Consider the following 12,259-nt stretch of genomic DNA (forward strand, 5'->3'; position numbering starts at 1 on the left):
GTTCTCAGATACCCTCCATCTATGTTCCCCCCTTAATGTCAGAGACCAAGTTTCACACCCATACAGAACCACAGGCAAAATTATACTTTTGTATATTCTGATTTTTGTTTTTGGACAGCAGATCAGAAGACAAAATGTTCAGGACTGAATTGTAGCAAGCATTACCCAAGTTTAATCTCCTCTTAACTCTTTGACTGGCGCGGGCGTGTTTTAACACCCGGACGATACCAGCCGTTCCCTGGCGTTGGCGTGTTTTAACGCTTTGACAATCTCTTCCCTTCTTTGCTCTCTTGGCACTCATCAACCAAAGACATATATATGATAGTTTTTGTGCATGTTTGTAAAGAACCCTTGTAAACTTTGTGGGGGTCTATATTACTGTCAGAACCCTCTGAGAAGGAAAAGGTCAGAAAATATTTCACATTCATTCAGTTTCACCATGGCTTCTTGCAGCAAGTGTCTTCGTGTTCCTACAGACCAGCTGGAAAATGTTGTGAACGAGATTTGTTCTGATGATGATAGTGGCGATGAAATAATGATTCCTGAATTGGATGAAGTTGATAGTGACAATAATACAGTGATAGACAATGATCCACAAGACAGTAATCATGAACATTTACCTACCACGAGTGCGGTGCCTGACACGCCCATCTCATGAATGTACGGAGACATTGTACCCCCAATATTTCCATTTGCTAATAGTTTCGGGATCAAAATTGATATAACACATAAAATGCATCCCTTTTCATGGATTAAAATTTTTTCTGGATGACGACTTGGTAAATCACATCACAACTGAAACCAATCGCTATGCTCACCAGCACTTCAACACACATGAGTTAGCTCCTCACTCTCGAAAACACAATTACAATTATGTCACATCAGATGAAATCTGGACATACTTAGGAATTGTGTTCATGACAGGAATCGACAAACGCCCTGAAATTGAAGAATATTTGTCCACTAGGCCCATATTTCACACCCATGGTTTGGACAAAACATGTCTTTGCGGTTGAATAGTTTCATTCTATTCAAAAAGAACACAACAAACGAAAAATACAAGAAGAGAAATTACAGATTCAAAGATTTTATATTGGACTGTGTAGAAAAATGACTGAACCAAACAAACAGTGTGGAGAGGGAGAAAAGTCAAGGAATGAAGTGGATGACGAATCTATTGGGTCAGACTAGAGTGCAGTCACGCCTCCGCCCTCGACCTTGAAAAGACCACCAGTGAAAGAGCCAGCAAATCGTCTAGAGGGTGGCTTGAAAATTCACAAAATGGTCCATGTTCCTAACAGTAACAATAAGAAGAATGGTGCCCTGAGAAAGTGTCGCGTGAGTGCTAATCACAAGGTTAGAAAAGAAACAAGTATCATGTGTGCAGGCTGTGGTGTGGCTCTCTGCAAACTTTCATGTTTCAATGTTTATCACACGAAGAAAAACAAAGAAAGAGGCGTGGAAAAGCATTTATTGCATAAAATATTGTATTTTAATTAGTTCCTAAAAATTTCGTTTTTAAAAACCAATTTTTGTTGAAGTTGTTTAGGAAAAAGTAACAACATGCATTTTAGCGACATAAGGTTTAAAGGGCATGCCAGGACAGGGGTGGGATTTAAATACCCTTCACGCCAGTCAAAGAGTTAATTTCCTCCTGAATCAGGTTTTGATATGTTACCTGTCATCCACAAATATCTGAACTGTGTCACATTTTCAGAACATCTGTTTTCTATCATTATGTCAACAAAGATTATTTCTTCTTGTAGGATATTCTATGCAGCTATCACTATCTAGACTATGCAGTACTGAACAGTAAAATAGCTGACGAATTGGAGAAGATCTGAAAGGAAGGAGCCATGACCTAACTGAGGTACTGTTCTGGCATTTGCCTGGACAGACTCAGGAAAGCCAGATATCTTCCAGGAAAGTTCGTGTCCCAACTGGGATTCAAACTCACCACCTCCAAAATACAAATGTAAGGTGCTACTGCTATGCCAGGTGGCTCAGGAAGAATTAAAACTGAGTTTTCATTTACATTTTGACAACAGGCATATAAGTCTCTACATGAAACAAATACCACACTGATAAGAAAACCTCATGAAGATCACTTGAAGAGCAACATGTAATCAGGTGAGTATGTTATAAATCCTATACGTGATAAGCAGGGGATGAACTGCAATGAGATGGCTCAGGACCGGCAGGATGTGTGATATTAGAGGTAAACATCTTGGCTCTACATGAAGGTGAGGAGAGAAGAGATTGCAGAATTTCTGTTCCTTAATCCATACATAATGCAATCAAAGATAAAAAAGGTAAGAAGTCTAACAGCAAATTTTAGGACTGAAGTCTTATGAATGTATATACAGACTCACTTTCAGGATTTTTGCTTGATCTTGGTCAGCCTCTTCCTGATCACGTCGACCTCGGCGCAAGCGCATCTTGCGAGCTATTGGATCCTTGCTCAGATCTAAAAACAGAATGTAAAAGCAGTGTGATCCTGTGTCCTAACAGTATCTGAATGGGCTATACAAGAGGTACTTGTGAACCATTGGTCGTCAGCCAGATAGAAAATCCATTTGTAACCCTCCATCTTGGTTGATGGCAAAAGGGGATTTCTATAAATGGAGTGACTAAAGGTAAAAAAAAGAGGGTCACTGTCACAGGAAACTCACCCCTTATTCTCCCTTTCATCCAACATATCGCATTTCACAAAAAAAAACTTTCTATTCAAGAAACCATATTCTGGGCAGCAAGCATTCTAATGTATTCATTCCATATCAGATACTATTTGCGTCATATTACTGCTCTTATAACCACATGTCACTGCCAGAAGGGTAGCATTCTTGTTTCATATTAAGGAGGTAGCAGGTTCATATCCTAGCCCAGAAATTAGCTATCCTGACTGAAACATTTAGTATAGTACCTGAAATAAGGCCATAATTGCTTCATTCCACATTTCTTCCAATTCATTATTCAATGTCATCCTACACAGTACAGTATGAATTTTTTTAATTCACTTAGTGGGGGGTGGAGTCCAACTGGGTCCACTCAGCACGGCGGCCACTGATTGGCCTATTGTAGCCTGCCCCGGGTGATTATGATGGAGAATTCGGTGGAATAAAGATTGGCAGGGGAAACCGAAGTACTCAGAAGTATCCACCCCAGAGCCACTCTGTCCACCACAAATCCCATTTGCCCAGACCCAAGATCGAACCTGGGCCACCGCAGAACAATAAAGGTTAATTTCCTTTAAAATGGAAGTAGATCAGAGCAATACACAAATGTGTTTATGTTAACCTGCACTGACCCAGGAAGACATACATCCCCCTCAATATGACAAGGTAAAGTTCTCCCTATGCTTAACTAAGCACTACACCATGAAGACATATGGAAAAGGTAAAGCTATCACTGTAACAGGCCATGGAGGCCCATAGGGTTATGAGGCATCAAGGCTCCCATATTCCCTAGACAATTTGCTCACAGATGGCAGTGAGGTGTACAGATTCATATATTCTTGACCTGGGCACTAGCTGCAGGTGAGTGGTCAGCTTCATGCCACTGACACATTATCCCTGAGGGGAAGAGTCCATTACCAATTGGACAGGAAGCTGGGTGGGCCCCAGAAACGGTCTGGACAAGATGGAGAGGAGAAAAGTTTTGACCTTACTGGAACTTGAACTCCTATCCCTCAGACATCCAGCCCACAGGAGTCACTATACCAACTGTCTCCTCAATATGATGACTCTAATAATATCTCTAAAAGTAGTGTAACTGCTTGCTTGCTTGCTTACTTAATGAAAATTGAATGCCAATTTTTAATTGAAAATTAATGAAACTACACTCCCTACAATAAAACAGAAACAAAACCTACACACAGACAACTATGGTAATGTACACTTTGAACTGCAGTAGTCATTATATGAATAACTTGATATAATATTAAAAAATATGCATTCTACCCACCCAACACATTTATGTTTCTAACAATAAACAATAATAATTTCCCTCAACAGCATGGACCAGCAGGTTTTAATGGAGACGGAGTATGTTACCTCTGAGATGGGAACTGAATTTTGGATCTTAAAGGGTAATAGTGGCATATACTAACTGTTTGAAGGAGCTGGTACAGGAACATTAGCACCAGCCAGTCGTAGCTGATGCTGAAGAGAAAAGTCAATATTATAGAACTCAATTCCTGACCCTCGTTGTACTTCTGTTGGCTTTGGTGGCATCACAAGTTCAGGATTATCTCGAAGATCGAGCACGTCAAGATCAGTAAGAAGATGGATTGCATCTGGTAGAGTTATCAAGCGATTTGCTGTCAAGATTAACTTCTTCAATGACCCACACCTATAAAAATATGGGAAATACAAGGCATAAATGATGCATCATTGGGTACACTTCAGGGAAGAATTTAAGCCTTATCTTTTTGCAATGTTAGTTTTATCAAAGTCAGTTACCTCTTCCCAGGCCGTGCCATAGCTCAAGCGGTTAGTCACTGGCTTCCCACCGTGGCAGCCCAGGTTCAATCCCAGGTCTGGTCAAGTGGGATTTGTGGTGGACAAAGTGGCGCTGGGGCAGGTTTTCTCCAAGTACTTTGGTTTCCCCTGCCAATCTTCATTCCACCAAATTCTCCATCATCATAATCACCCAGGGCAGGCTACAATAGGCCAATCAGTGGCCACTGTGCCGAGTGGACCCAGTTGGACTCCACACCCCACTAAGTGAATTTAATTTAATTACCTTTTCACAAGTAACCACAACCAGTAGAGCTACAAAATTTTGCACTCAGACAGCTGAAACTTCACTGGATCTGATGGTTTCACTTTTACACTGATTTATTGTAAACAAATTTGTTATATTTTTTCAAGAGTATGGTCTTGCAAAGGTAGTTTTTCTTTTGCCAATTCCAACATTGTCAGCAGCAGTGATGTAAACATAGAACAAGTCTCTCATTATAAATATTTAGGGTCTACAGTTAATTCAGATAACACAATCAAACAAGAGATTAAAGAGAGGTTAACAACTGGAACTAAAGCATATGCTGCACATTTAACACTGTTTAAAAGCAAACCTAATCCTAAAACAGCCAAATTAAGATTATACCAGATGGTAATTCGACCAACAGTAACCTACGCCTGCGAAACCTGGACACTTAAAGAAGCCATTAAACATAGACTTCTAGTCTTTCAAAGGAAAATCCTAAGGAAGATCTCTGGGCCATCAAGAAACCATGATGGCTCCTGGATAATTAAAACACATGATGAACTAGATAATCTAATAAAAGGAAGGAACACAGTTAACTTCATCAAAGCCCAAAGAATAAGTTGGCTTGGACACCTCTCATCGATGGAGGCTGGGCGAACAGTTAAAAGAATACATGTCTGGCAGCCACACGCTATAAGAAAGAGAGGCCGACCTAAGATCAGATGGAAAGATGACATAAGGGAAGATCTAAAGGATTTAGGAAATTATAACCGGACAACTCGCACACAGGACAGAAGTAGCTGGAAGGAAATTATTGAGCAAGTCAAAGTGTTCAAGAAATGAAGCTGTCGAGCCTTATGATGATGATGATGATGATGATTATTATTATGATGATTATGATGATTATGATCATGATCATGATCATGATGATGATGATGATGATGATGATGATGAAGAAGAAGAAGAATAATTAGATGAATAATTGTGTCAGCATAAAGACCCTGCAGCATCAAATTACAGAATGATTGATTAATTGGAAAAGGATTCAGAAGGAAGTAGTCACAAACTAATCACGGTACTACTATCATGGCATCTGACTAGAGGGACTGACAAAACCACAAGGAACCTCAGGATAGTCAGTGTTCCAGCCAAGATCTGAACCCCACATCTCCCAAATACATGTCTAGATTGCTACCATTAAGCCAATCTGTTCAGCACAACACAGGGGTTACAACCTCTCCCATACATAACAAAGATAACATCAAAATATTCATACTACAAATGATGGGTCTATAACAGCAATGTAGTTATTCACTTTTAGAAACACTAAAATGCTGAGTAAGCTAGGCTCTAAAGGCCGCACCATAACTCAAGCGGTTAGTCACTGGCTCCCCACAGGGGCGGCCCAGATTCGATCCTGGGTATGGTCAAGTGGGATTTGTGGTGAATAAAATGGTGCTGGGGCGGGTTTTCTCCGAGTACTTTGGTTTCCTCTGCCAATCTTCATTCTACCAAATTCTCCATCATCATAATCACCCGGGGCAGGCTACAACAGGCCAATCAGTGGCTGCCGTGCCGAGCGGACCCAGCTGGACTCCACCCCCCACTAAGCCAGCATCTATCAGCTACATACCTGCACAATCCCTCAGGAATCATTTCCAGCTGGTTGTTTGCTGCAGAGAACACTTCCAAGTTACTTAACTTGCCAATGCCTGATGGAATCCCCTCAAAATCCAGTTGATTGTCATTGACATAGAGCCGACACAAGGTCATGACCTTGCACAAGGATGCTGGCAATGCTGTCAGTTTATTGCGGCAAAGGTTTAGAGTCTTCAGGTGCTGCCAAAATTCTGATAACATGAGAAAATGTGACCCTTTTAAAAGCCTTCATATAAAACTTAAAAGCAACAGTTTGGCAATGGAATCATCCTACAACACAAGTTTCTACGTCAGGTATCTCAAACTCAAATTGTACATGGTCCAAACGGATAATTTCTAAATTCAGGGCAGATCCCACTTCATTTTAAGCAAAAAAAAAAAAAAGAGGTTAGTGGCATGTTTAATATTAAAAAACATGCCTCTTGTTTCAAATAAACACACAACTGAGAATACTGGCTTACTTTTTAGATGCTAAAAGAAATGCACAAGCCCTCATTTAAACTGTCTGTTATTAACCAAACTAGAATATGCTGACAAATTCTGTAAACTCTCTAATCACAAATTAACAGTTCTCAAGTTCTCATACATATAGAATAAGATGTGGCAAAGCTAACATATGCATTTCTTTTAAACCTTTCATTGTAAACACACCAAACACGTTATTCTTTATAATAAGCAACATACGTGCCAACGTTCAGTAAATCTCTGTATGAATAGCATTTACCTATTGCCTGGGACAGCTCTGTGATTTCATTATCACTTAAGTTCAGTCTACATAAATTTCGTAATGAATACAGAGCTTCAGGAACTTTGGGTAATGCATTTTGTGCCAAGTCCAGTTCTGTCAAGTTTGTAAGGCTATCCATGTTTCCTGGAATGTTGTTTAGAGTGCGCTGTGTATCACGCATATGGAGCGTTTCCAAATTCATCAAAGATGGTAACTGTCTGAAACAATTAAAATAATCTCTATACTTACCGCATCTGAGGTTCTTGAAGTGATGACTATGAGACATACTCTCTTCTGAGATGCAAAGTCATGTAGCCTGGTAGAAGTCCAATATAATTTCAAGCAAAAAGCAGGCAGGAAGCTCTGCTTGACCTTAAGTCTAAAACACTGGTGGACATTTATGGGAGTACATGGTGTCAAATTCCAAAAGAGAGTACCCTTCAATCTTCATACATGATTGTAATGATAAAGTAAATGGTATCCATTATTCTGAAGCAATACTATGGCTTATATGACAATAACAAAATTCCACACTTATGGCAAGAGAATCAGAACAAATGGCAGGCTGCAAGTTAAATGAATTTTGACACATTCCCTCATACTCGTACCATCATCCTCAGATAATTACATTTGCTCTTATGTGAAAATACAGAAATACAAAACTTACACGCACAGTTTAACCATAGAGACATTACCCTTCCACATGAACTCTGTTACTACAGTATGTGCCAAAACATTCAGTACTGAAACTCGCACATCTTGAATGCACGTGCGTTTGTTGATGGGACATAGCTCCAGCCATACATGTTCCCAGTAGTGAAAAGTAAGTTGTGTTGTGCAGTTGTTGTTGGAAACAGGTCTCTCGACGGAGGAAAAAGTATTCATAGTTGAGTATTATTTCCGCTCATACAGAAGTGGTCGCCAGACAACACGCTTCCTTGGTTTTGAGAGGCCAGATGTTATCGTCCAGAAACCACTACATTGTACATGTGACGATATGGTGTGCCGTCTCAGCACATTGTATATTAGGCCCCTATTTCATTGAGGATGAGGAAGGCAATGCTCTTACCGTCACCCAAGAATGCTACAGGGACACGGTGATTGGACCATTTCTTCAGGATTTGAGTAGGTTCTGTCATGCAAGGGACCTTCACATGAATAGACAGTGGTATCAACAGGACGTCTTTTCATTTCATTACTGTATATTTTGGCACATACAGTATTTACATCACACTTTTCACATTTTACCATAATTCACTGACCTGAGTTGAAAATGCCCCAGTGGATTGTGGTTGAGTATCAATGTCTGCAAGTTGGCCAACCTTCTGGTCTGAGGTGGCAAAGTTTCCAGACTGTTCGAACTCAGATCCAGGAAGAGTAAATCCGTCAAGTGCATGAAGAGTGCATTTGGAATTGAATCAATGCTATAAACATTACAATATGATTCAATAACTTGTACATGGTCTTATGGTAAAATGACATAATATTTATGTGTACAGTTACAAATCTTACATTTTTTACTGGACAATCTTTCTTGCAGTCCACAGCTCTATTACCAGGGGCTCCTCTTTCCACAAAATAAAAATAAAAAAAACATGCAAAGAAATTGCACACACTTCTCATATGGCTCACCTTGATCACACACATTACCCTGGAATCAAAGTTGTTTGGTAAACCAGTGTTCATTACTCAGTACTGAACAACAATCAAATCCATCTGACCAACATAGCTGGTTTCAACAAAACTGAGATTTCGCATTTAGGCCCCTCTTGCATATACTGTTACTTTCCTGAAGATGGCATCTATATATTTCTATTTTGGGAGATGGTCTCCATAAATTACTACAAATCAATCAACATCATTACAACTTTCAGTACACTTGCCATTCTGTTCCTTCCAGCCCATCTGAAGGACCCTGCTCTTTATGCCAGAATGTTCACATTCACCAGGCACCAGTCAATAATGGACACTCTTAAAAACCATACATGAACAAAATCTGTCCAATTGTTCAGGCGCTAGCATGGCACATGTATATACCAATTAATTTGGTGCTGACACACTGATTTGATTTCAAACAAATTTAATTAATTTTATTCACATTAAGGTAACCAAAGATTTAAGAAACATACTTCATCATCATCATCATCATCACTTGCACGACAGCCCTTTGTGAGCCCTGGCCTTCCTCAGGATTGCTCACCATTCTTCTCTATTCGATGCTACATTCCTCCAGTTCTTACACCCAAAATAGGAAGCATACTTAAACAAAGAAAATATAGTGGGTACTTACTGGTTGTGACTCAGATTCAAAACCAGCAGAGCTCTTGCTCGCTCTAGTCCTTCTGGAACTTCTTTAAGGTTGTTGTGGCTCAAATCAAGAGTGGTCAGTTCCTCTAAACGAAACAGCTCTGCTGGAATTCCTGAACTCTTTACTCGGTTATGGCGGATATTGAGCGTCCGTAGGCAACCAAGTTCGGTTAGTTCCCCGTACAATCGTTCAAGATCATTTCGTACCAGTGACAGATGTTCCTGGAATAATTGACAAAGGACGAAGACTGAATGATGAATGGCATAACCATAATTTTTCTTTTACATGACTAACCTAAGAGAAAGAAGAATGCTGATGCAAACTGAGAAGCAGCTATGGGAAGACAGAGATTGTTGGAGAGGCTTGGTTGATACCCACATAAAAATTGACACATCAGACATGGAGAAACAAGAGGAAAAAGAATGAAGACAACAATAAAAGACACAGCCTTAATTTTACAAGTAAGGTCTACATATGTAAAATAATTGTTCACCATTAAATCATTTGGTATGTGTATAGATTCCAGGAGATATGGCAACTTAATATTTACACAATGTAATGAACACTTTCTCACAGCAAAAATTCTCACTGCCTCCAGATCTCAAACATCACCACGCACATTTTTTCATTTCCAAAAGAAATTTTAACCCAAAGATCACTTACCCTTGCTGAGTTTCTTTTGTGGCTCCCTCCAGCAAATTCTGGAATATGCCTCAAATTAGACTACAACCACATCCTTTCTTATTCGTTATTTATTAAATCAGTCTATCATTTGATGCTATACATCCTGAACTACTGATATCATTGTTAAATATGTCACATGTAAGTGGATCTATAAGCATGTAATTGAACTCTGCAATAAACTTCAACTGGTTAGTTAAAATGGCTCATCAATTATCACCATATACTGTAAATGTAAGTGTAAATATCATGTCCCTTTTTTTTTGTTCCCTATACAAAAATTATCTCAAAGCACACCAACCAATTTCAGTAACTTCCCCAGTTCTTCCGGTATCTGTGTTAAGTTTGTCTTGTCCAGTTTCAGCCACTGAACACCTGTCATCAATCGCACTGCATCAGGGAACTTTCCATCCTGAACAGAAAATGAAGTACAGTATAGCACAGCATTCACATTATTGCTTTCTGGATAATGACACTGTACACTCTGCTAAATGAGTATAAACGTTTTAGAGGAACACACTTTCCTTATCTCCCTGTTAGCCATTCCTACTGGCCCGGACTGGGTTCTGCCGCCTATCCACCTCTTGTATATCCGAGTGTCCACCTTCCTTGCAAATTGCCAAAATAACCTTACCATGTCCTCACCCACTCACAATTCCCTGAAGATGGTGACAGTATGTTCCCCTGAAACGCTGATATTAACCTACAGGATTGAACGATGTCACAAAACACCATAACCTTGATCAATATCATGTCTGAATTTTGAGAAGTTATCTCATGAGCCATCTGCAACAACTCATAAATTATCTCCTTTGGGCTATTTTGTAATGACATTTCAAACTATGATTCACTTACACTAAAATCATTACTCGTAAAATCAACTCCTCGAACAAACGGCAACACCCCTGTATTCGCCATTTCAATATTTATGACTCCATTTCCAACCACTAATTTGAAACGAAAGATATAACTCCCACGTGAGTTGTCAACCTTGTCCGCCTTGTCAGCTACCTAGATAACAAAACCAGTTCAGTGAAAGTTTGAAAAAATAACGCTGCCAACGTGACATACACACATAAAAATTCCCACTAATTTCTAGTAAAACGACCCGAGCATATACTGTATAACTGTAACAGACATGAATGAAATTAAGGGCACTATACAATTACTGCAGCAAAGTATAGGCAAGTGGAGTACTTCAAAGAATGATATATGCATAAAGAAGATCTTTCCGTGAAAAAACGTAATAACACTTTCAATGGACCTGCAATTCAGTTATCAAAGAGATCCCGATTTACTTGTAACGGACATATAGATTTTTTGTTTCATAAGTTGGGCACAGTTGGTTTTCTAATGCGAAAATTATCATATATATTAAATATTAATAATCTTAAAGCTATATATTATACGTATTATAATTCATTGGTGAAATACATCATACAGTCATAAGGTCTTTGTCATGCAAAAGAAAATAATAATGATGATGGGCGTGGGTCTAACTCATGTACATGTAGAGGCTTATTTAAAATGCTTGACATACTACCTATCCCATATGTATATTTGCTCTCATTGACAACATTTGTTGTTAATAATTTACATAAGTTTCAGACCAATAACTCTGTATATATGATTAGTACAAAGAATGACCACCTTCATATACCTACAACACATTTACCATCCTATCAGAGAGGGGTGTATTATTCAGGTGTCAAGCTATTTCACACTCTGCCGTCAAATATCTCAGATTTAAAAAATTATAAAAATCAATTTAAGTTTGTTTTACGAAATTATTTGCAAAGTAACTCATTTTACTCTATTGACGAATTTGTTGAGCATGCAAGAGGCTCAAATATTAAGAGTTAATAAATGGTCTGTGTGCTTGTATTATACGTTGTTGAGACTGGCTTGTTGTACATGTGACAGTAGTTAGTTAGTTATTGGAGAGGGTGGGTTTCCCCATGCACTTAGACCTGTCTTGGTCCATTGTGCTTCCCTCTATGATATTCTACCAGTCTCTATATCCTACCGGTACTGGTGCTTACCATCAGTCCTGCCCAGCCAGCAAGATCAGCTCTACTAGCTGAGAGGTATCTATAATGCTTCCCCCATCTACCAGAGGTATTAGAGACTGCTGTTGTGCGGGAAACGTCCGTAATTTGGCTCAGTGACCTCCTTTG

The 12,259-nt window shown here is 39.2% G+C and overlaps 1 protein-coding gene across 1 annotated transcript in view; it reads right to left on the reverse strand.

The window, feature by feature from the left end:
• LOC111864673 (protein flightless-1) overlaps positions 1–11,086 on the reverse strand; it is a 38,792-nt gene extending 27,706 nt beyond the window's left edge. The window contains exons 1-8 of the mRNA XM_023852084.2: positions 10,938–11,086; positions 10,384–10,494; positions 9,384–9,622; positions 8,356–8,517; positions 7,091–7,311; positions 6,341–6,557; positions 4,109–4,350; positions 2,373–2,467 (exon numbers count right to left, since the gene is read on the reverse strand). Coding sequence (XP_023707852.1) covers positions 2,373–2,467; positions 4,109–4,350; positions 6,341–6,557; positions 7,091–7,311; positions 8,356–8,517; positions 9,384–9,622; positions 10,384–10,494; positions 10,938–11,000 — 1,350 coding nt within the window. The 5' untranslated portion in view covers positions 11,001–11,086. The remainder of the gene's footprint in view (positions 1–2,372; positions 2,468–4,108; positions 4,351–6,340; positions 6,558–7,090; positions 7,312–8,355; positions 8,518–9,383; positions 9,623–10,383; positions 10,495–10,937) is intronic.
• Positions 11,087–12,259: the final 1,173 nt, after the last annotated feature.

The sequence above is a fragment of the Cryptotermes secundus genome, unplaced genomic scaffold (assembly GCF_002891405.2).
Source record: "Cryptotermes secundus unplaced genomic scaffold, Csec_1.0 scaffold418, whole genome shotgun sequence".
Lineage (NCBI taxonomy): Eukaryota > Metazoa > Arthropoda > Insecta > Blattodea > Kalotermitidae > Cryptotermes > Cryptotermes secundus.